The following is a 24147-nucleotide window of genomic DNA, read 5'->3' on the forward strand; positions in this document are numbered from 1 at the left end:
ATATTTTTTACGCAACATTAACTTTTAAGCATGCCTGCGGGTCGTTCAGACCTTTTATGATACACCTAACTTTTGCGTTTGTCAAACTATCCTTATGTGATAAATGGACCTTTCTGAAAAAGAAAAATACGTCCGCATTTTGTAACATTTCGTTAAAATCTATAGTTTCTGGAAATTTAATAAAGGACGATTAAATACAAATAGAGTTGAGGACACTTAATAATTATTGGATCAGGTCGACATGAAACCCTCGAAGAAATTTCTTAAATAGTTCCGTAATTTCTACACCATTATTATATTTTCCACACGGTCGACATTGCAATTGAAACATTTCTAACGAATACCCAATTTGAAAGCAGTTTATTTTTTGATCTTAGAACAGACTCGAACTAAAACTAAAATATTTTATACGCATGACCTTTCTGCGTACATTGGGGAATTTAAGGTGATAACAGCTGTTCAGTGCTTTTCTCTTTTATCAGAAATAAATTTTGGTTAATATTTACGGTACAATTTACTTTCATTCGCATAATCTTTCTGCCTTTGTTTCAAAATGTATAGTCCAGTACCATATATTGATGGTACTGAATCTAAGTACTGGTACTGGGTTCTATCTTATACTATGGTTCTATTCAGGGGTTTCTTACCTCATAGCACCAATGAGAGGATACTTCACGTTGCCTCCACACACGGTACCAGAGAAGTCATCCATGTCAACTGTCCACACCATGGCACCTCCGAAGCCGTTGTCCTTGATCCACCTGATGGAGACATGTTGGTCAATAAAGGTAGAATAGCAGGGAGGTATGTTTAAGGAATTCTTGGTTTGAAATGTTTACAAAGCAGCGCCTTTGGCGAAAATACAATTCTATAGGAATTAATTGTTAAGGGCAGGAATTCATAAATTAATGATGTTGAACTCGCATCATATTTTTGAATAATTAACCAAGTTATCTTATATTCTTGAAATTATGGTTTACTTTTTGGAGTAAATCATATAACCGTTTCAATAAGATTATAACCTTGATATATCTAGCCAATTAACTAGTACAGCAGCGGTTGTACGAGGAAATAAGGAAGATATAGATTGGCAGACCCTACTAATTGGTTAATATTCTAGAGTGCTTATGTTACCCTTAATCCCTGTGATCATTCGATCAACCCTTCGTTGTTTTTCATGGGCGGGCTTATAATTTAAGAATTGTTTGTAGTGGATAATGACTTTATTGGCTCAGTTAGTTTGAATTTAATCCCCGTTTTTGTCATAAATGTGTATTATATGCGCGTGGAAATTAATTGCTATTTAAATGTTTACCTTATCCATACTTAATATTATAAATGCGAAAGTAACTTTGTCTGTCTGTCTCAATCACGCCTTAACTACTGAACCAATTTGCATGAAATTTGGTATAGAGATATTTTGATACCCGAGAAAGGACAGAGGATAGGTTTTATCCCAGAAATCCCACGGGAACGGGAACTATGCGGGTTTTTCTTTGACTGCGCGGGTGATGCCGCGGGTGGAAAGCTAGTGATATTATATATAACAAGAGTTAAATAAAAAAGATAGATAAGAATGTTGTGACGTTTATAAACGAAAATTAATACATATATAATCAATAATAAGAAAAGGAATATAAAGAAAAATGCATAGTGAGTACTTTAGTCTTTAACATAACCAACTTCCTATACAACTACTAAACTTACCTCATTTTGTTCCTAATAGACTTTTCATCATCAAAACCGACCCACTGATCACCATGGATGGCGTATGGCACCTTCATCTCATCATCCCACACGTAAGTACCACCGTTTCTTAGGATTTCACAGATCTAATGAAAAAAGATATTTTAAAATCCTGTAATAAGTGACGTGTAGAAACAGTGAAGAATATTTATTGTGATGTATTGAAATTTAAAAAAAGTCTCATTAAATAGTCTAGTTGTTAAGTTATGTATAAAGAAGGGTTAATTAAATTGATAGAATTGTCAAATAAGTTTTAGCACAACTCGTTTTAAACAGTACTGTCCAAAGTTAATATTCACGAATTAAAATGTTACGCTGAACTCTTTTATCGCGAAAAAGGCAATAAAGCCGACTTTTCCGAAGGTCTATTGAAATAGTACCGTCAACAAATAAATTGAATTAAGTCCGAACGACATTTTACGAAAATTAACTTGGGAAATCGCAAATTCCTGTCGTTTATAAGCGTGTAAATTGCAAATTAGAAAGAAAGCTTCTTTATCAAACCGTTAACCTTGAAGCAAACGGTTTTGTCAGGTAAGACTTGTAAGGGAAGCGTTTACTCTCAAAGGATGATAGACGCACGTTTGGAGTGTGTCGTTACGATTTTTTTATCGTGTTGACTTTTATGAAATCTAAAGAAACTTTTGTTTTGTTACATAATTATATCGCTAATATGATAAGACTACAAATTCATGATTTAATTATTATAATATTTTTTTAATATTGGAGATTAAGGAGATATGAAATCATGATGTTTTAATATGGAAATTTTAAATTAAACTAATCACAGAATTCTAAAATATGTAGAGTCAACATTTTAGATTTGGCTATTGATCTGATATTTGAAAATAAGTCATTGCATGACAGCACCACCTTCCATGAAAATCGTGACGTCACACTCCAAACGCGCTACCAAGATGCCTTGCAATAATTTTTAATTAACATCACCTCATAGTACGCAAGGAAGCCGCCCTCCTTTGTGTACTCGCCGGCCTTGCCGCCCCCGCTCGCCGGAGAATTCACTTTGAAGTTGTTTACGTTGGACAGGGTGAAACTGCGCCCGTAGGTTGGCATGCCTGGAAGATGGGGGCTTTGAGACAATTTTGTTCTTGTTTACTTTTTTTGTTCTGTGTTCATTTCAGGATATACTTGTGAAGACAATATAAAATACTTTATTAACACACAAATAACATAAAATAAAAAAAAACACACATGCACTTAAATACAGAGAAAAAAAAATGTACTTGTTAAGTAGGTGGCCTTATCGCTTTCAAACTATATCTTGGATCAGGATTAGAAATAGGCCGATAGAATTAATTATTGTATGGTGTGGCAAGAAAACGCTAGGTTACTGATGAAATTACAATTTTTGAGTATGCAGAAACTTAGAATTATGTTGTCATAAGGAACCTTTAATAATAACAGTAAGATGATATATGATATTTTAATTTATTGTAAGGTATGATTGTAGTACGCTTATATTAGTCTCTTGTAGCGTATTTATATACTTTAAGCGAGAATTTGTCTTTACTCTATTAATATTTCTACATATTAATTTTCTCAAGTTAGCATTGCTCATTAATCATTTTTATGTTACAGATTCTAACGAAGTTTCGGAAGTTTGGCTAAAATTCGATAACGATCAAAATTATTGAACTATAAGGTTGGCTAAGGAATTCAGCTTCTTACCAGCTACATCTTGAAGAGAACCTATAGGCTACTATACCATAATTTAGGTCACTTGAACGTCAAGCCTTTGACCAATACGCCTACGCATTTACTTTGTGAAGGACGAGTGATACGTGCATACCAAAATGTCTTGGCACAAATTAATCATAGCCCACATTCTGTATCTCCTATTTTGGTAAATATACATTTAAATAGAACGCAAATAGCTGATGGTTGACAGTTTGACACAATTCCATCAATACAGCTCGAACATTCTTCGAATTATTTGCCATCTTTGTATTATAAAGAAATTAATGGCATTAAATGAAGTCACGATAAAGATGACCACAACTTTGTTGGCATAATATTATATTAACTAGTCGAAGGAAGATAATAATATCAGTGCTTTAAAAGAAATAGAATTTGTTTACAAATAAAAAAATACTAAACATAAAAAACAATCTACAAGGTACTTATGGCTATTTTTAAACCAAAAAAGTATTTATCCTAAATGTCTTAGTACCAATTAAATTCTAAAGGTCCTATAGCACTCACCAATAATCAGTTTTTCCTTAGGAGCTCCCAGTTTGACCCACAAGTGAGACGCGTGGTCCACGGACAGTTGCTTTCTCCACTCGGAGTCAGATGATGGCGAGTACAGAGGAGCATTGTGACCGGTCTCCCTCTCCCACTTGCCGTGGAAATCGTAAGCCATGACGTTGATGAAGTCCAGGTAACTAAGGAATTAAGGGTTAATGTCAGATATTTTAAAGGTACCGGTACTGGAAGTTGGACGAAACATAAAGTATACATTTTTAAAGAATAGAAAAAATTCGATCACGAGGCGGAAGTCGTACCTGCGTCTTTTGCCACTAAAAGATTAAGATTTAAGCAAAGAGGAATTTTCTTTTAATTATATTTTGACTTTTGGAATATTTAAACACGATAGTTTAAATATTTGTGTTGTCTATTCCTTTATCGTTTTTTTCTATCTAAAGTGCTTTATGGTTTTTTCCAGCAAGGATAAAACCTTGTGTTGTCTCCACCCATACTTGTATTTTTATTTCAAAACATTAAAATAAAACGAAGGTATAAAAAGGTATTAATTATTCACACAGGTCGCATTCATTTCCTACCTGATAGATATATTTGGCAGAGCTTTAAAAATATCAACGGCAAATTGACAAATTAATGAGGCTCAAAGCTCCATGTACATTTGGAGGATTCTGGCGTGTAAGTGATGTTGTCTCTTTCTTTATTACAGACAATGACAAGGACGGAAGTACAATTGCACGTCCTTTCTTGCAAACATCATATGCATATGAGCCTTTATTGTGAAAAACATGAATGTAAGGGTGAAGGCTACCAACAAAGATGGAATCTTTTTATACTTGTTTTGAAGCAGACAATAAAGAATAGCAAACAATGCGAATGTGAGAAGCGTTTAACATGTCATTGGTTTAATAAGATTTCACAATTGCTTGTGGGAAAGGAGAGTTTTTTGGTGCTGATGTTATTTCTGTTTGTTTAATGAATTTTAGATCAAAAATTACTAATTGTAGACTGCAATTATGTAAGTTGAGTTGTCCCTCTCCTACTTTGAATATCAACTTTCTAAAATGGAATCTATGGTCTCTAGGAGCGATTCAATTTAGTATAATAATATGATTATTGCATTTTATACGTGACAGATACAAACTTTACCTAGGATAGCCAATTATTTTGAAAACCAACATGACACCCCAAGTATTGACTGATTATCGTCTTAATCTACTAGAACTTAAAGTCCACAATCACCTAGCAACAGCCGGCACATCATAACCACTCTTGATGTTATCTGGTCCTACGGGCACAGCAGCTGTCAGCAGCAGACGAGGCTTCTTTACTTCCTGGGCTTCTGCTTCGAAGGCTTCTCTAAGTTCTGTGGAAGAAAGCTTTATTATAGTACAACTGTTAATATGGTATTTATATTATGAATATATACATTTGAAAATTCTTTAGGCGGATTAAGCGTAAAATTTTAAGGTAATACCGTCACGTTATGTAGTAAAGCGACGATTTTCGTATCTATAATCTTGTCAAAGAAGTTTCACTTCTGACACGTGTGCTCTTCACACACGCACACTTCTTTTTATTACTATTTAGGTTACTAGCTGGGGACGGCTTCACTCAAATGGTAGGTACCTATCTAGATGAAAAGTAGCCCTTGTTTCTATCCAGATTATAATCTACTAGCGGTCCGCCCCGGCTTCGCCCGTGGTATATATTTCGCAATAAAAGGTAGCCTATGTTCTTTCTCAGTGTCTAAAGATTGTCTGTGCCAAATTTCATCAAAATCGGTGTTTATGCGTGAAAACAATACATACATACATAATTACAAACCTTTCCTCTTTATAATATTAGTATAAAATTTCATAGAGATTCTGGTCAGCTGCTATTGTAAGAAAAAGCAACAATCCAACCATCAGATTAACAAAATAGGATATGAAACTTCGTACTTCTTCAAACATTAATCATAAGGTACTGATCGATAAAACAATATTAAAATTTAAGACGTTTAAATTATAAATATAGCTCGTTACTGTCGGTCTGGTTTTAAAGGAATTTAGAAAGGTCTTATAGCAACAAGGACGAATATATAAAGCGCCGATAAATATGACTACCTATCTAGATGCTCTTTATATTATTATGAGAAAAACACAATGAATAAACGCTTAAGTGGTTTAAAATCTAGACTATTTATTATAATGGAATCTAGTTTTCTAAAATATCAATAGTATTAGGAATAGAAACATAAAGAAAACGTTTGGATAACTTGAGGTATCGCATAGAATTCTTCAGTTCTATCAAAATTATCTATATATAGTACGCTATCAAATCGATTATATTGTAAGTCAAATGACTATAATTCGTATTAGGGTTTATAAAAATAATTTAATCGTAGAAAGATACGTCTGTAAGTCGTTACTGCTTGACTGTAATTACAGCCAAGCAGTGCTAGAAGTTACTTAAGGGTTAAAAGAAGAGACACCAGCATAGCTAGTCTTATTAAATGCGTAGGCGTAAAACGCACAAGGGAATACAAGACGTTACTTATAAAATATTAATCTTCAGAGAAATCTAGAAAATACTTTATTAATTTTATAAAAGGATTCGTTGTAATGTGACTCCCGGGAATTTGGGATGATTTATTAATTTAATATTTAATAATATTTTTCATCTTTGAAATGTTTCAATAAGATAGAATAATGAAACACAAGTATCTGCTTTGAAACAAGTCTATAGATGTAACAGACGAATAAATTTGGAAGAAAACGTAAGACCATAAATGTTAATAATATAGACAGTATTATTCTCATAAAAATATAAAATTCCTCGTAAGGCTATAGAAAAAATAAATTAACATTCTGGAGAAAAACAGCAGCCATAATTAATTATTAAAAGAAAAAGCGATGTTTAGGACTCAACACAATAAAAAAACAAACATCTTCACCTCAGCAAATGTCAGGGTCGGAATGATTCATTCGAACGTCTAGCTCATATTAAGCACTAGATTTCTTTTTTTTTTCGGCTAACACAGTAGGTGGGATGGTATTATTTAAATTTTATTATTTTGGATTTTATCTTAAACTAGCTGTGCCACGCGGTTCCACCCGCGTGGCTCCGCTCCTATTGGTCTAAGCGTGATGATATATGCCTTCCTCGATAAATGGGCTATCTAACACTGAAAGTATTTTTCAAATCGGACCAGTAGTTCCCGAGATTAGCACGTTCAAACAAACATACTCTTCAGCTTTATAATATTAGTATGGATTAATTACTGTGCTTTTAAATCCTGTTGTACACTGTCGAATATTACACACAACACTTATTATGATCAAATGCATACTTATTTTACAATTAGGTACGATTACGATTTTTATATATAGGAGATAAATGAATTTCATTATATTTCATTTTATAAATGAAATATATCTGTATTTTAGGATACAGAAAAAAAAAATTACGATACATCTTTTGTATATACTTATGCCATTTTCCATTTTGCCTCAAATAATACCAAGTCTATAATAAATATCTGTTTTAAAAGTAGTCTATTAATAAGCAATAAAAATGATATAAAATTTAAATCCGACATTTCAGAAGCTTAAAATAATCTTCCATTCGATCCGAACTTTTTGTCGCGTTCACAAAGCAAACTTTTCTACAACTGTTCTTACAAGAAAAGATATTTAATATTCTCCTCACGTTGTATTTATTTAAAGTAAGACTGTTAGTTCGGATCCTAAACCAACATTGTTTGCATCTTAGAAATTTACATACCTATCCTTAAAATTTCTAGATCATTCCTCCATAGGAGAGTGGCTATAACGAATGCTTTTAAAAATTTAACAGGTTCTGTATAGCTTCTCTATTTACTTCTTAAATACCATGTTAAAGTTTTTTTTGGGTAATATTGATTTGGGCAGTAAAAATATATTATTGTGTACTAATTAATAACGAAATTAAAATTGTTTACAAGTCTTACTTGGCAAGCGTGAATTTAGCTTAATCCTTTAATTTCAAAATGTTTACTTGAGTAAAATTATTTAGTACAAAATGAAGATATATGAATTCCATCATTCAGAACTGGTGTAAAAGTGAAAGAAAAAATATATGAATTTTTAATGTAGCAAAGAAATGTAGTTTTTGTCTGTATCCATAAATATTAATAAATGTAAAACGTTATAAGTTTCTGATATTTTTAATGAGTTTTTATAGAAATTTTGATTTTTTTATTACTTGAAATTACGATTTAGTTGAATTACTAAAGTTAATTCTTCATTTTGAAACCCAACTCGATATCATTGCTGCAACATTTACTTATATTATTATCTACTTTCTTAGTTTATTTGAAAGCATCTTAGTGAAAGAATACATATCGAGAAGGAAGGCTTTGGTGGGTTTAAGACGAGATGGTCTTACCTACTACAATAAAGCGGTGAAATACAGTTAAAAAATACTATTTTTCAAGATTCGTTTCGTTATGAAGATAAACCCACAGCTCAAAAATGCTACAATATTTCGTCTTTTAGTTTCGTTAAGAAGTTTCTCTTCAGAAACCTAACTTCCCAGCTCATAATGCAAAGGTTACACATTGATTCTGTAAATAAACAGTTCCAAAGCAGGCAGCTTCAATAGGAGATTGTAATTAAGCCTTCTCGTGTGTGCTGACAACTCGCACTGTTTTAATGAGCTGATACGCTGAGATACGGAAGTGTGGAGAAGGATTTTAATATAATGTTAAATATATAGTATAACGTATATACAACTGTGTGCCGAGACTAACGGCAAAGAATAAAATAAACGCTAAGGAAAAAACGAAAATTTTGTTTGTGGTCGTCTTCGTCGTTGGTAGGGTGAACAAATCCTAAGCGAAATATCGTACGCTTACGACAATTAGTATTGCTAGCGAATTCTATTCCCTTGCATTTTGTATAAAGGCCCTGCACTACTAATCCATACTAATATTATAAACGCGAAAGTAACTCTGTCTGTCTGTCTGTTACTCAATCACGCCTTAACTACTGAACCAATTTGCATTAAATTTTGTATAGAGATATTTTGATATCCGAGAAAGGACATAGGATAGGTTTTATCCCGGAAATCCCACGGGAACTATGGGGGTTTTTCTTCGACTGCGCGGGCGATGCCGCGGGTCGAAAGCAAGTGCGTTATAAATAGTGGAGTTGTCTGTTGTATGTTGTAATATCAAGTTAAATAGCACTACTTTAAGTGAGATTGTAGTCGAGTACAAGCTTAGTGAACCAAAATTTGATCTGAAGAATGTTCAATAAAATATACTCCAATATCTAACACATTTCTAGCTTTTTGATCCAGTCAAAGCAACGAACGATAGCATATAGCGAAACACAACATTTTACAATCTCTCTGCGTTCTATTGCCTCGCACAAAGGGTCGATGATTCCATTATTGCCTTTAAAAGTGTTGCTTTACTACGTGCCTGTTTCACTACCATCTTATAAAATTACTTATCTATTCAACATAGTATTTACCTGTCATTATATTTAACAGAAAAGTTAAACAAAATATATCCCCCTTTAACAGATATTAAAATGCTAATAAATAAATCCATTTCCACACTAACTTATCATATTAACCCGCGAAGTGCAAAGCTGGGGGCTGGAACTCAAAACTAGGTTTAAGTTGAGCGAAGTCCTGAACACTTGATTAATTCTTTACTAGCTAATTACTATTGCATGTAACGAATATTAATTACTTATATGTTCGTGCTAACATGTTGATTTATAAAAAAACAATTTGAACTGATTTTCTATTCACCAGACATATATTAAAAAAAGTGATTACAAAACAAAATGGATTGGAATACAATTTCAGTATCGAATGTGTAATGTTATTGACAATTGGAATATTTATTTTTGTGTAAAAAAGTATACCACCTTTAAATTACTACACTACTAAACCAATGGAACCACAAGGAAAGGCAAGGTTTTCGAATAAAAAAAAAGAATTATCAAAATTGGTTCATCTCGTCGAAAGTTCTGAGGTAACAAACCTATAAGTTGATACGAGATTTTTTTATCTATTCTACTAATTATTTTTAATTAAAATATTAAATGAAGTTATTTGACTATACATAATATAAAATAGGATTAAGGCCACGAGTATCCTAAAAATGCAATATATAAATTACTTCGTTCGACTAATAAGGTTTTATGAGATTAATTTCCATAATATTTTGCTGTAAGTGATATAAGTTCGCGGAACACCATTTTATTTGGATACGTTATGTCCTAATGAATAAATAATAAGATTGGTAGAATATTTGTCATTACATTTCTAAACACCTAGCGGAAAAGTCTAGAATATTCCTTTATTGTAAAATATCCGTAATAAATAACAAAATATCGAATTATAAATAGAAAACGCAAATTTAAATGTTTGTTTCATAGGAATACTGAAAAAAGTGCTTAGTTGTGTTAATAGCGCGCGATTTAATGACAAATTAAAAATTAATAAAATTCAAGACGCACACAAAATGATTGAAATGCGTTGAAGAGTGAAAGAAGAAAATTTAAGTGATGAGTGCGTTATATGATACTATGGGCCGATTTTTCAATGCTTGGATAAAACTTATTCGTCGAATAATGTATAAAACTACCATTTTAAAAATGTATTGTAATTGCCCGTATTTGACATTTTAATATTATCGTGTAATACTTTATTGGACGGATAAGTGGTTTTATCCAAGCATTGAAAAATCGGCCCTGATGAACATATTTTAAAATAACTATGATTCAAAGTACTCAAGTTATGTGACACACGAACACCTATTAATTATTATAATTTTTTGCAATATCTTATAAGGCAGGAAATATGTGAGGAAATAAATCATGAAGGAATACGTTAGGCCATTTGTATAATCAATACTTAAACATCTATTTATGGTGATATTGCGTTATGTTTTTGCATTTTAATTATTGCTAATATTGACCAAGTTGTACATTAATTGCTCATTATAAAAATAACTAGCTTTCCACCCGCGGCATCGCCCGCGCTCTCAAAGAAAAACCCGCATACTTCCCGTTCCCGTGGGATTTCCGAAATAAAACCTATCCTATGTCCCGGGGTAAAAAGTAGCCTATGTCCTTTCTCGGGTATCAAAATATCTCTAAACCAAATTTCATGCTGGTTCAGTAGTTAAATAAAATAAAAATAAAAAATAAAATAAAATTGTTTTATTACAGGAAATATTGGGTTCCCATATGCAAGTTACATAAAAAAAAGACAATTAGAGCATCATTTATAGTTTTTTCTTGGCTTTTAGTTAAGGCGTGATTGAGTAACAGACAGACTTACTTTCGCATTTATAATATTAGTATAGTCAAGATTGTAACTGTGTTTGTAATATTTATAGGAAGTAATATCTGACACTACGGAATCGATAAAAAATTAATTAATAGTTTTTATAGTTTGTGTACAATTTTCTACTAATTTTTATAATAGTGGTTTTTCTATTTATAATTAAAAAATAATAATTTAATGGTAATGTGCGTTTAAAGGATTACATACTCAATCATAATAACAACAATGAACTAATTCCTTTCAATAGTGACACTAAACTGTTGTTTACTTCACTTGTAATTTATACTCCCAACTAGTCAAGCCTGAAATATGATAAAAACACGTTTATATCGCGTGAATAAACACGAAAGAAGCGAAATTGTTTTGCCTTTCGCATCATTAACTTATTGGTAATGCTATCAAGAATTCACAACGAAGCTTAGATCAAGAGGTTTTGTTACGACAGGACCTAATTATGGTTAAGTGTCGTCACACGAACCGCGGTTTTTTGAAGGTTGTGTGTACAATGCACATGTTGTATTTTTGACCATGACATGTAACAGTAAGAAATGGAGTTGATTGTTATCGTGTCGACATTACATTGATTTTTATGAAAATTATTTTATATTAACAGCGTGTTATAATAATGTACTTTTGATATGAATATGCTATTAACTGTTAATTATAGTTTATAGTTATATTATTAATAGTTAATTAATGATCCGTTAAGCGATCAGCATTAGGTAGATAGTATATAAAATAAGTTGAGGAATTGTAATTACAAACTTATTAAACAACGAACAAAAAGGGCACACATTTGGTAACATAAAAATTGTTTTTTGACGTTTTACATTGCGTGTGGTCATGGTTCAAAAGCACAAAAGTCCGTAAAAAATTAATGCTTCTAGTGTTTTATAATTTGTATACTTACGATATATAACATTTTAATTGAATTGAGTAAGGTAGTCTCATTTGACTTTCAAAGACATCAAATAAACATTAAAGAACGTTGCACGTCTGAAGACACCCTTATATGTACGAAGTAGACTTCGTGACATGACGCAACGTGTGTCGAGGTTTGACGAAATTGACCTATGTCCTTTGCACAAACATACATACTAACTAGCTACAACTATGCATACTGTGAACCTCGATAGAAATTGAAACTAATCGAATTTGCATAGTGCGTAGTAAAACACACAAGAGGGTTCGATAAAACAAAAAAATAGAATGATGTTGTAACCTGGCCCCTGGACTCAACGTTAGACTAATTTAATGACTCTTTTATTAAAATAATTGTTAAAACTATTATTTACCCCTAGAAGATTACCCTGATATAAAATACACGAATGTAGAGGCAGCTTACTAATAATATAATGTGAAAGTTTTGTATTACTCATCAATGACCGTATTTCTGGAACATCCTTAAAGCATACTTAGGTAGGCATGGAAACAGTGCCAGGTCGGGCCTACATGTTAACCTTCAAAAATTTCGATAAATCAAAAAGTTTATTCACTAGAAGAATACTTAAAAGCACAAAACATATTATACACACATTAATCTTAAGTTTCAACTCATTCATTTTCACAAAGGACGTTTTCATAATATTAAAAATTGAATTTATCGATATCGGGTCAGCACTAATGCCTGTGTCAGGTGGCGAGCCCGTTTTATAGATTCCGCGATCGTTGCTTTTTGATAGGAAATAGAATTATGTAAGGTAGACGCAGTGCTGACGTCAGCTGCAGGCTGCAGCTATCGATAAAATATTTGATTAAGCTCTCGATACTGATGTGACCTTGCGCTAGTGATGTGCTCAAGTTGTCGATGGATTCATTTATTTTAATATACTTTATTGTAAGCTAGAACTATATCCTATCGTTACGTCTTGATGGATGTATTTAAAGATGTTAGAATATTGAATAAGCTAAGTACAAATATTTCACTAGAAACAAGTGAAACTAGTAAAGCAATTGCATATAGTTTACTAAAATAAATTACACAATTTTCAATGTTAATTTCTATTTGTTACTCCATAATATCATCAACGCATACATCATATCATATAAATAAATGCATATATTTTACAAACACGTCTACTATGTCGTTTTTTTAATGAATATTTTATATTGCATTGTAGATAACAATATAACATACATTTCCGTGTTTGCATTTCAAGTATTATTGACGTATATGATCAAAATATGTATTATATTTTTATGACCAAATTTAACCTTAATTGAATAAACGAAGTAGGTTCCGTAAGCAACGTATTTTTAAATATAGTTTAAAATACCAAATTATTTTTGCAAATTAAATATAAAAGTATCGATAAATTAGGTACATCACTAACGGTGAAATGGCTGGTGACAGGTGCAACCACAGACATTCTATCGATACTGCACATTCGACACAACCCACTATTTCCATAAACCTTTTGTTTACCTTTGTTTTTCAGTTGATAAAACCATGAAAATGATGGCTAAAGTTTACGACAATTTATTTATTTTATTAATTGACAGATAGATTGATATATATTAGAAATATAAATGAGCATTTTGGCTATCTACCTATTAATTAAAACATCTTAATTCCGCCTCCAAACATTTTTTTGTGAATAAAACCATTAAAAACGTATAAAAGGCTTAACATTTAATAATACAGTGCACGAACTATAATAACCAGTCCCATTTAATAATAATTAAATATTTAAAAGAGTAAGCAATAATTTTGAAACGGACAGAACTCACGACTCTACAATACAGTCATGTTAAACAAATGTGACCCAGAATTTGGTTTAATTGCCTTTTACACACTTTTACACACTTGTTAAATTAACTAAATATTAAGTACGAAGTAAACATAAAATTCTAGAAACTCATTGGTACGTTATGTACGTGAGTAAATCTGTGTAAAAAATTGTCTCTTTTGGGTTCTCTAATTCACTCTTTTAAATTTTGGGACACAACTTCCTGTCGCTGCCAAAAATATGGAAAATATTCCACTTCTTTTAAAGATTATATCTTCAAAACATAAACACTCCTACTCAAATCATTAGCTTAAATGCTAAAGGTCAGGAATTCACAAACATCCCAACAGACCATCATACTATAATTATATCTTTATAAAATATATTTCTGACAACGTATCTTCTAATATATAAAAATCAATGCCACTTTTCGTTGTAATTCCATAACTCGAGAACAGCTGAACCGATTTCGATAATTCTTTTTTTATTATATTCCTTGAAGTACGAGGATGGTTCTTATGTAGAGAAAACGTTAATATGTACCACGGGCGAAGCCGGGGCGGACCGCTAGTCTTTTATAAATATGAGATTTCGTTATTATCATCGTATCTATTTGAAATATGTTATAATTATCGTGGGTACCTTAAATACATGGAAGTATTTAAGTACCTAAATGAATATTTGAGTAAATGCATCACTGCCACTTAACTCTTTCAGTCTTGGTGGTTAGTGTCACTAACCACCTCTTTGCAAATTTTTTACTTAACACCCACGCCATCTAGCGACGAACGGTTGAATTACTATGCAAGGTGACTTTGACGTTGACAAGTTACGGCTAACTGCCCACATATTTGAATCAATGAGAGTTCATTTTCGTTGAATTGAATACTGGGCTAACGTGCTTTTATTTGCGTGTGTGATAAAAAAATTTGTAAAACGGGTAAGTAAGTATTTTTCTTTAATGTTTTTTACTCAGCGTATTGTCATATATGTATTTTATACGTGTTCACATAAAAATGCTAATAATTTTGTGTTTTCGATGTGTATTCAAAACGAAAGTATGGTGGTTAGTAAACTAACCACTGTGACTGTTGCGAGTTTATGTTCATAACTTACATGAAATGTTTGTATGTAACTTTAAGAGTCTTTTTGTATTTATTACAGTATGTCGCGCCGGCTGCAAGATAAAGAAATAGCAGAATACTTGTTGGAAGACCTTCCTTCAGGTAGCGAGAGCATTTGTAGCGATGAGGACGACGAGGCAGATACAGAAGATCAGCCAAATCCGTTGGTATTAGGCGATTTGATTGGAGAAGTTCAAGTTTACGATGATAATAATTTAGATCCCGATGATGACCTCCCTTTGTCTAGCTTATTATGTCGGAATCTAGATTCTACAGAGTCTAACACCGTAAATTCAAACAAAGCTCCAAAATGGAAGAAGAGTTTTAAAATGGACATACCAGGTGTTTTTTCTGAAAATGTGGGACTCACCGATCAAATTCTAAGCATGGAGAGTGTTACACCGGTTTTGCTATTTCGCCTTTTTTGGACCGAGCATCTACAAGAATTTATATGTTTTCAAACTAACCTTTACGCTACTCAATCCGGAAAGCCTTATACACCCACCACAACGGAAGAACTTGCTGTTTTCATTGCTTTGAACTTGGCGATGGGTATTAAAAAATTGCCGAGCTACAGAGATTACTGGTCTTCAGCACCTGACTTGCATGACAGCTATATTTCGAAGTTCATGAGCTTCAATAGATTTTCTTGGCTTTTGAATTACTTGCACGTAAATGACAATAGTGTAATGCCCAACAGAAATTGCCCAGACTTTGACAAACTTTATAAAATAAGACCTTTGCTAGACATTCTGCAAACTAATTTTGGAAAGTACTACAAGCCATCAGAAAGAGTTGCGATTGATGAAAGCATGATAAAATTTAAAGGCAGGAACTATTTGAAGCAATATAATATGCCAAAAAAGCCGACTAAACGCGGGTACAAGGTTTGGATGAAGTGTGCACAGTCAGGTTTTTGTCTGGATTTTGATTTATATACAGGCAAGCACTAATGTTGAAACAGACTTAGGTGGTAAAGTTGTCAGGAATTTTTGCGAAAATTTGAAAGATAAAAATCACAAAGTCTATTTTGACAATTATTTTAACAGTTATCCTTTGCAAGTCAAATTATAAAATAAAATAAAAATAAATTAATAATAATAACTGATAATATTAATAATAAATAAATATAATTCATCATAGTTTTTTTTGTATCAATAGTCATGGTGGTTAGTGTCACTAACCACCTCATTCCTCGAAAGCCTTCATAACTAGATTTTTTTTTCTTACTTTCTGTGAAATTTTAGTTGTAAATGATCCTTAAACTAACATGAAAGTTTTTAAAATATTCTCTATTTAAAAGTGTGACTGAAAGAGTTAAACAAATACCACTTGAAATATCTTGTAAATTTTGTCAGTATACTATATGAGATAACCTTTCGCGTATTCCTTATTATATCTGGCTTCCAAATGTTGGTATTTGTAACATATGACTTTGTTTATAACTACGACACAATATTATGTATACAATCACTCTATAACTCTATTTCAATCTAACAATAATTGTTACCCCACTTTTCTTCCCTTTATTTCTTACAATATACAGGGTGTCCCAAAAAGTAGTGATAAACGGAAGCTGGGAGGTAGAGGACCGAGAGGGCTATCCAAATCACCCCTATGTATGTGATGCGATTTTTCGTATTTTCGGAGTTACGACATTTTTTTCAATTTTTCATGTATCGCTGAGTACGATGAGATTTTTATTTATGGTGACGTGAATTATCGCACTAGATGCTTGATTTTTTTGTGTTCTAAGCTGAAAGATAGGCCAATTCAGAATGGTAACATTTACTATCGTGAGATCTTCGAATGGAATAAAAAAAAAGAATTAAATGCCAAGAAAGATAAAATTACCCAGTATGTTCACAACTTCAAGGGCCCATAAAAAAATAAAATCACTTAAAAAAAAGTTTTCCATTTAGCTTTTAAAAACTTGCTCTATCTATCAGGTACCCTAAAAATTTCATTTTATTATTCAGAAGGCTTCAATCGAAAAATTTAAATCTAAATGTGGTAAGTACATAATTTTTATTAACATGATGATAATTATAACCAAATTAAAACCAATAAATAAGTGTTTAATTACCAGACATTTTTAAAATAACCCAATAATTGACGTCACCATGAGAAAAATATCATTGTACTCGGCGATAGATGAAAAATTGAAAAAAACGTCATAACTCCGAAAATACGAAAAATCGCATAACATACATGGGGGTGATTCGGATAGCCCTCTAGGTCCTCTACCTCCCAGCTTCCGTTTATCACTACTTTTTGGGACACCCTGTATTTTAACTTCTTAATTATCTGATGTCTCACGTCTCAAAGATTCGCTTGCATTTCAGGATTTGTAGCTTTACGAATCCATACACATCAATCATTTCTTTATTATTCTTTACATTTCTCGCTTACTGTTCCATAAATGAAACTCTAAAAACTTTAATACACTATAAAAACGTACCTTTCAAGAGCATCACAAAGTTCTTCTTGTCATCTCCACCCTTGGGGTACTCCCAATCGATGTCCAGACCGTCGAAGTTTCTGTCACGGAGGTAAGGAATAGCTGAGTAGATGAAGGTCTGTCTGGAGTACCGGGTAGCTGACATTTCCTTGAACTTCTGGGTACCAAAGGACCAACCACCTGCGAACAAATTTATAAACTTATTCATATGAAGGAAAAATTCCTGCAGCTTAGGCCTCGACCCAATTTAGAAGTACTTGACCTGGATCAAATGCTTGATGTAAAATATTATTTGCCGAAAGCTTTTACCGACTTTTTATAGGCTTAATCTATGACCTATTATACTAGTAGACGCGGCATACGCCAACATCATTGCACTAAAAAACAGCGTAATTAATACATACCTACTTACTAACGCATTAACGTAGTATATTATTATTAGTCTGTGCCAATACAGTTGTTCTCTCTTTCACTCTCACGCACGAGACATAATACTGTCTCACTCATGTACTTAGTAATAACAACTGCCGATTAAAATATAAAAAGAACGTCCAGCCACGACGCTGAATGGTGCGTGACTAAGTGAAACTCGGGCACTTAGCTGAGTTTTTTCTTGCCAAAATAGAGAGCGGGTAACGTATCTAGCTTTTTTATATATCATAGGGCTTAATGATTTATTTTACATTTTACGTGCTTTAATATTTAAACGGTGTGACTCGAAAACATACGTATCTTCAAGAAAGTCTTTCTTAAATGGAAAATAAACTACAAGATGCGATAAAACTTTTTGTATTGTGATTTATAAATAGTGATGTATCGTTAGTTTTATTGTTCCTAGTTATTTATTGCTTTCTTGCCAACTTAATCCGGCTTTCCTCTCGACTGGCTTATCCGGTAGATTGATCTTGCTTTTAGGATTCTGTATTACTATTATATTTGAAGAAGATATTTCAGAAACGTTTAAGTATGTTTGATGTTTTTTCATTGTACATATGTATTTTTTTAATGTTGTTTAGTCTAGTTTTGTATTTAATTAATATTTTAAGAGCTGAACAATAAAAAGAAAAACTTTAAAATTATTTAGCCTTTTTTTCTAATAGGAAATGTCTATTCATCCATTGTAAGCGTGCCTAAAGTCGTATGTATTGCATTGTTTTATCTAGTTACTAGCTACGCTCCGCGGTTTCACCCGCGTGTCTCCGCTCCTGTTGGTCTAAGCGTGATCATATATCGCCTATAGCCTTCCTCGATGAATGGGCTATCTAACACCGAAGGAATTTTTCAAATCGGACCAGAAGTTCTGAAATTAGTGCGTTCAAACAAATAAAAAAAATTTCAGCCTTTTATTAGATATGCATTAAATATTTTAATCATATATTATTGTTATAAAAGTATTAGTTAGTATTTATTCGTTCAACATTTATAACATCCAGCTAACATTACATGTTAAGGCGATGTTAACGGCGTACCTCTGATACTTTTAAATCTCTCCAAATGCTAAGTAATCATTACTTACATCTAAGTGCGGCGGTAAGTCGCAGCTGTACCGTAAGTTACAATAAGTAACGCTAAGTTAAGACCCATTTACAAAGCCTGTAACCTACGCGTAAATATTCTCTTGTATCCGTTTGTATGGGGCTTTAGAGAACCTTAATATGGGCACGTTATTAACATATAGGTTATATTTTGACGTTTCCTGATCGTAAAATTGTCTGTACTGTGGATGTTTCTTTAAATTACGTTTAATTCCAGTTATGTTTGTAGATAGATGGCAGTATAATTTAAAAAATATTTAGATTTGTTACAGAATCACGTCTCTAGGTACATAAGGTTTTAGAAAAAGTAATTGATGACATTTTTAAGAATGACTTAAACTTGAAAATCTTTTTATTCAGTTTATGTGGTTTCATTCATTATTGTATATTGGTGGCCTATAGATACGTGTTTTTATAAAATAATTATCATGTTCGGTTCAGGAATTTACCGTTTCGTAACAATGCCAGTTTTATGGGAAAATCGATTAAAACTAATTCGATCTTAATTCAAACAATACATTTTCACACTATAGTTACGCGCCATGATTATATTGTTGCATGGTGAGAAGTTTTTGTCGATATCGAGAAAATAGGTGAAATTGCTATTACGTGGGAACCGTGCTAGTGTTGTGATACGAGTTATCGATAATTTTGGCAATAACGATATTTCTTATATAAATACTTTGTGTGTTTTGTGTGTACAGTAGCGATAACATAAACCGTCACGTCATGTAGTAAGTTGACGATTTTGGTATTTTTTAATCTTGCCAAAGAAGTTTCATTTCTGACGCTCGGCACACACGCTCTTTTTTTGTTCAGTAATCAGAGTTAAAAAAATGAATAAAAATTTAACGATCTAAAATGGCAAAAGAGGAACTGAAAGTATTTTCATTCAATCGACATGATTTAAACTACTGTTTACTCGGCATTAACAACACAATTATTATAATCGTAAACAATACCGTATTTCCTATACATGCAATAAAAATCAGAATATATCAGGAAACGTTCTGGGCTATGCTTTAGAAAGTAGGCTCTATTTTATGCAACAAGCCGTATGTCAAGTAATTAATCTTATGTAAGACAAATTGTCAACTTAACGCAAACAAAACATATGACGAAACTGCTTATTGATGTTTAAATAACTTTGAAGTGGTACTTAGTTTGAGGGTCGGTTTTGGTAATGCGTCATTTATGACATTGTTTTTATCTGTGGAAACACTAGTGTAAGATAGAGTTTCTTCAAAGGTAGCTTATATAATGTTTGATTATTAATCATCTAACATCTGTCGATAACTTTTGTTTTCTATCGATGATCTGCGTAGGTAAATTTTTGTGCGTGTTATTTTGTCCTTCAAGAAACGAGTTTTTTACTTAAATATCTCCAATAATTTGAAGGTGTGTGTTTTAGATTTGTATGAGATTCAGGGATTTAAAAAGTTTTATTTTCGTGTTTATGTTTACACTTATTGGTTCTTGACTTGTAAATCTTTAACCAAGTTAAGTTTAAAACGCAAATATTCAATTAAAAATCTCTAAACTGATATTATTTTATAAAAAAGTTCCTTTCTAATTTATCAGAATGCTTACATAAATAGAATCTAATTAAATGTCATATCATTTCATCAATTAACAAACCCAATGAAGAGAATTCGAATCGCCTTGAAGGAACAAAACACCGGAACTGCGCCGGAACTCTCTTATTCAAATTAAAATAATTGATCCACGATAACTGTTGATTGATATACTAAATGAACATAATTATAGTCAGTAAGTCAGTACGGTCACGCAACTTGGTGGCCAGGGCCGGATTATACTTTTAAGTGTCACAATCTGGCCTCTAATGTTTAACTAACCCTTAAAGGTCGTGTAGGTATGAGATGATTCCTTAATCATAATACTGACTTTCGAGATTATATTATTTAGTAATAACAAAAAAGTGCCAATATTCTTAATCTGGAAATAATCCGACGTTGCTCAATTAAAAGCAAGAAAAGTGTAATGAAAAAAAATCGTATTAAAGTAGAGTCGTAAGAGTAGATACCATGGAGCCCTGGTAATTGTATGTATTGATGAGGAAGAAGTAATTAAAAGTCGCCATAAAATAATTTTTTGTCAATTTAGTTATGCAGATGTAATGCCTTGTTAAAACCGAGGGCTTCTGCATACTGTAGTTTACATTGCTTCAACAACAGTCCGGACCTGAACGAAGCTACTTTTATATTAAATATTTATTACCGCTTAATATGTACATGAAATGTAGAAATCGTTAGTATACAATTCAAGTTAATTGATATATTTCAACGTGTTGCTGATTGCCTTTTCTTTGTACACAACCGGCTTTGTGTCCTATTAGATACTTTGGGTAATAAATTTTAGTTTTTGTTCGAAAATTAATTCACAATGTCGACAATCTATTTGGTATAAAATTAAGGACTGTTATAATATTATATTATAAGATTTCGTTTCATATTCTTTTCCGGAATACTTATTTTGTTTTAAGCAACTGATACATTTAAGAAGTTCATTTTATAAATATTTCTCTTCTCAACCATATGAATAATTTATTCAATCACATTTCTTTACAAGAGACGTATTAATGTGATCATTGCATTTTTATTATACTTTTTAAACGCTTACAATCAAAGCCTTGCTTTTCTAAAATATATAACTACAATATTCTATTTTTAACTAGGACAAGAAATAAAACATAAATATTTGACTATGTCAATATTATTTTATCGACACGAAACACAACACTACAGCTGCTTGCGAAACCGTGTTCTCTTTACTTATTTAAGTAACACCCGTGTTTACATTGTAAGCAGAATCTGTGTGTCATGCAATAACTTACTTTTTGCTAAAGTACACCTCAAGCTTCTGCGTGGAAAATAAGGAAATATTGAAGTCCTGTGTATTTACATTTTATGAATGTTATGAATCATAAAAATTGGAATATTCTCTTCAAATATGGAGATGGAGGCTTTATAACGCACTTTAGGTGTACACAATGATAATATAATTTTACCGGTCACAATAAACGTTTTATTTTTTGTTGCAAGTAACGACTTTTATTCGGAAAAAATTACAATAAAATTCTAGACAAAAACATGCTTACAATAAATGTGTAGTTGATTTGTGTAAGATTTAATACATCAAAAAGCACAGCATCGACTTGTTACAAATATTGTTTTTCTGATCTAATTTATGCAACTTATGTGCAACGCGGGTTCGACCTTTATCTCTAGATAATAATAAAAAAAAAAATGTGTGCGTGTAGGTACTAGTGTACACACGTAAGAAGTGAAACTTCTTTATGAACTTATTTTTCAAAAAATAATATTTACTATATTTGCATAATATAGTAAATATTATTTTTTGAAAACTTTACAGAAATACGTCGAATCACGCGTGGTAGGGATAAGAAAAAGATGGCGCGTAACGGAAAAATGTCACGCGTAACGAAAAAATGTTACACTAATTTTTTTCCAACCTCAAGAAATTTTACTTTAAAAAGGAATCAAATTTTTCCCTTCTTAAAAAAACTATACAATTAAAACCTTCAACTCACCAATAGCAAGCAAAGTCTTCAACTTAGGGTTGGCTTTCTTCAATGCATTTATCCTGTCGTATAACCCAGTCTTGCCATCTTTCGTCTCATCGTTGGACTCAAAGGAACTGAGTTTTCCCTTCTTCATCCATCCGAATGCGAAGATGATGTGGGTGCAGAGATCAGGCTGGATGTCTTCTGGCATGAACTTGCCGGTTTTGGTCCTGTATTGTGACCAGTTCGTGTAGTAGCAGACCACCTGTAAAGAATGGAACGAGTTATGTACAGGACTAATTATATTGCCATTTTAAAAGTAATCCAAAATAAAATATTATTGAGACCTATATTAATTATTTAGTAAATTAGAAAGAACTTTGAATTTTTGTAACAGTCGGAAGTATTTTCTAATAATCCTGTCAAAGGCAGAAGTTCTTTATGCGTAGTGTATGTTTTTTTACAATTTCGCAGTCATCAAGGTTTTTGGGCAGTGGAGGGTCATGTGATTAAGACCTCAGTTTTAAATGAAATCTCGAGGGATATAATATTATACAACATGATATTTCCATTTCACCAGAAGTGGAATTTCTCCATCACGAATATGCAAAGATAGAAAAGAACTTCTGCTCTTTTCTATTTTTGCATATTGATTATGTAAACATCACTGTTACTGTGTTACAAACATACAGTTTTGGACATTTTAAACTCAGTCGCAGAAAAACCCCATTTACTTAGTTTGCTCATGCTCTTTACATGCTCTTTATATTTATTCAAAAACATTTTATAAATGTTGCTATCAAAACGTTGGTTGGTAACAGCCACTTGATCTGAATTCCACGTAGGATATCCTATATTTTAACTAGTTATGCTACAATTATATTGACCTATCTAAATCGTTAAAGGGAAACAACCTCTATTCCCACACATATACGTATCAAAATACCATATCACAAACTGAAGGTAAGCAAGTGCGCTTTTACGTTCAAAAAGCTGTTCACATCCGCGTTGTCAACTTAAAGTGTTTATGGAACTGGGATTTCTGCATGTATTACAATGTGTTAAAGTTTAGAATCGATTGACGGGGCATCATTAGATTTGTACTGAGCAAGGTCCAGCTTATTTCCTGACGCCTCTTGAAGGAAAATAGCGCCTTTCTAAATGTAAGTGCGTTGATCTTTAATATTTCCATATCTAGTTTTTATTAGCATAGCCTAGGTTTTGAATTAATTCATTGAAATCGATAGTAAGTGAAACGGTCTTAGTTATAGTATCTTAGAAAGGGGTTACTTTCTAGATAGTTTAAGATTAATTTAATTGAAAATTGAACGCAAATGTAATAGAAAACTAATAAAATAAAACAGCAGTATAGTGAGAAAAAAATCTTACGCAATATTTATGTCTTATTGGTCTTATAAGCCATGTTCAATCAAAGTCAATTAGATATAAAGTA

The 24147-nt window shown here is 32.1% G+C and overlaps 2 protein-coding genes across 3 annotated transcripts in view; one reads left to right on the top strand and one right to left on the bottom strand.

Moving 5' to 3' along the window:
• The window catches only part of LOC123695290 (probable chitinase 10), a 90962-nt gene that overhangs the window by 15725 nt on the left and 51090 nt on the right, over nt 1–24147 (bottom strand). Inside the window, exons 4-10 of the mRNA XM_045641082.1 lie at nt 22722–22959; nt 17616–17795; nt 5212–5335; nt 3970–4151; nt 2695–2822; nt 1708–1832; nt 648–761 (exon numbers count right to left, since the gene is read on the bottom strand). Coding sequence (XP_045497038.1) covers nt 648–761; nt 1708–1832; nt 2695–2822; nt 3970–4151; nt 5212–5335; nt 17616–17795; nt 22722–22959 — 1091 coding nt within the window. The remainder of the gene's footprint in view (nt 1–647; nt 762–1707; nt 1833–2694; nt 2823–3969; nt 4152–5211; nt 5336–17615; nt 17796–22721; nt 22960–24147) is intronic.
• Nucleotides 14752–16343, top strand: LOC123695291 (piggyBac transposable element-derived protein 4-like). 2 transcript variants are annotated; one of them, XM_045641085.1, is made up of 2 exons: nt 14752–14974; nt 15195–16343. In XM_045641085.1, the coding sequence occupies exon 2, from the start codon at nt 15196–15198 to the stop codon at nt 16105–16107; it is 912 nt and encodes a 303-aa protein (XP_045497041.1). In that variant the 5' UTR covers nt 14752–14974; nt 15195; the 3' UTR covers nt 16108–16343. The 2 variants fall into 2 exon arrangements, with proteins under 2 accessions (XP_045497041.1, XP_045497039.1); XM_045641083.1 differs by having other exon boundaries at nt 14754–14970; nt 15195–16339.

This window comes from Colias croceus, chromosome 11, assembly GCF_905220415.1.
Source record: "Colias croceus chromosome 11, ilColCroc2.1".
In the NCBI taxonomy this organism is placed as follows: Eukaryota; Metazoa; Arthropoda; class Insecta; order Lepidoptera; family Pieridae; genus Colias; species Colias croceus.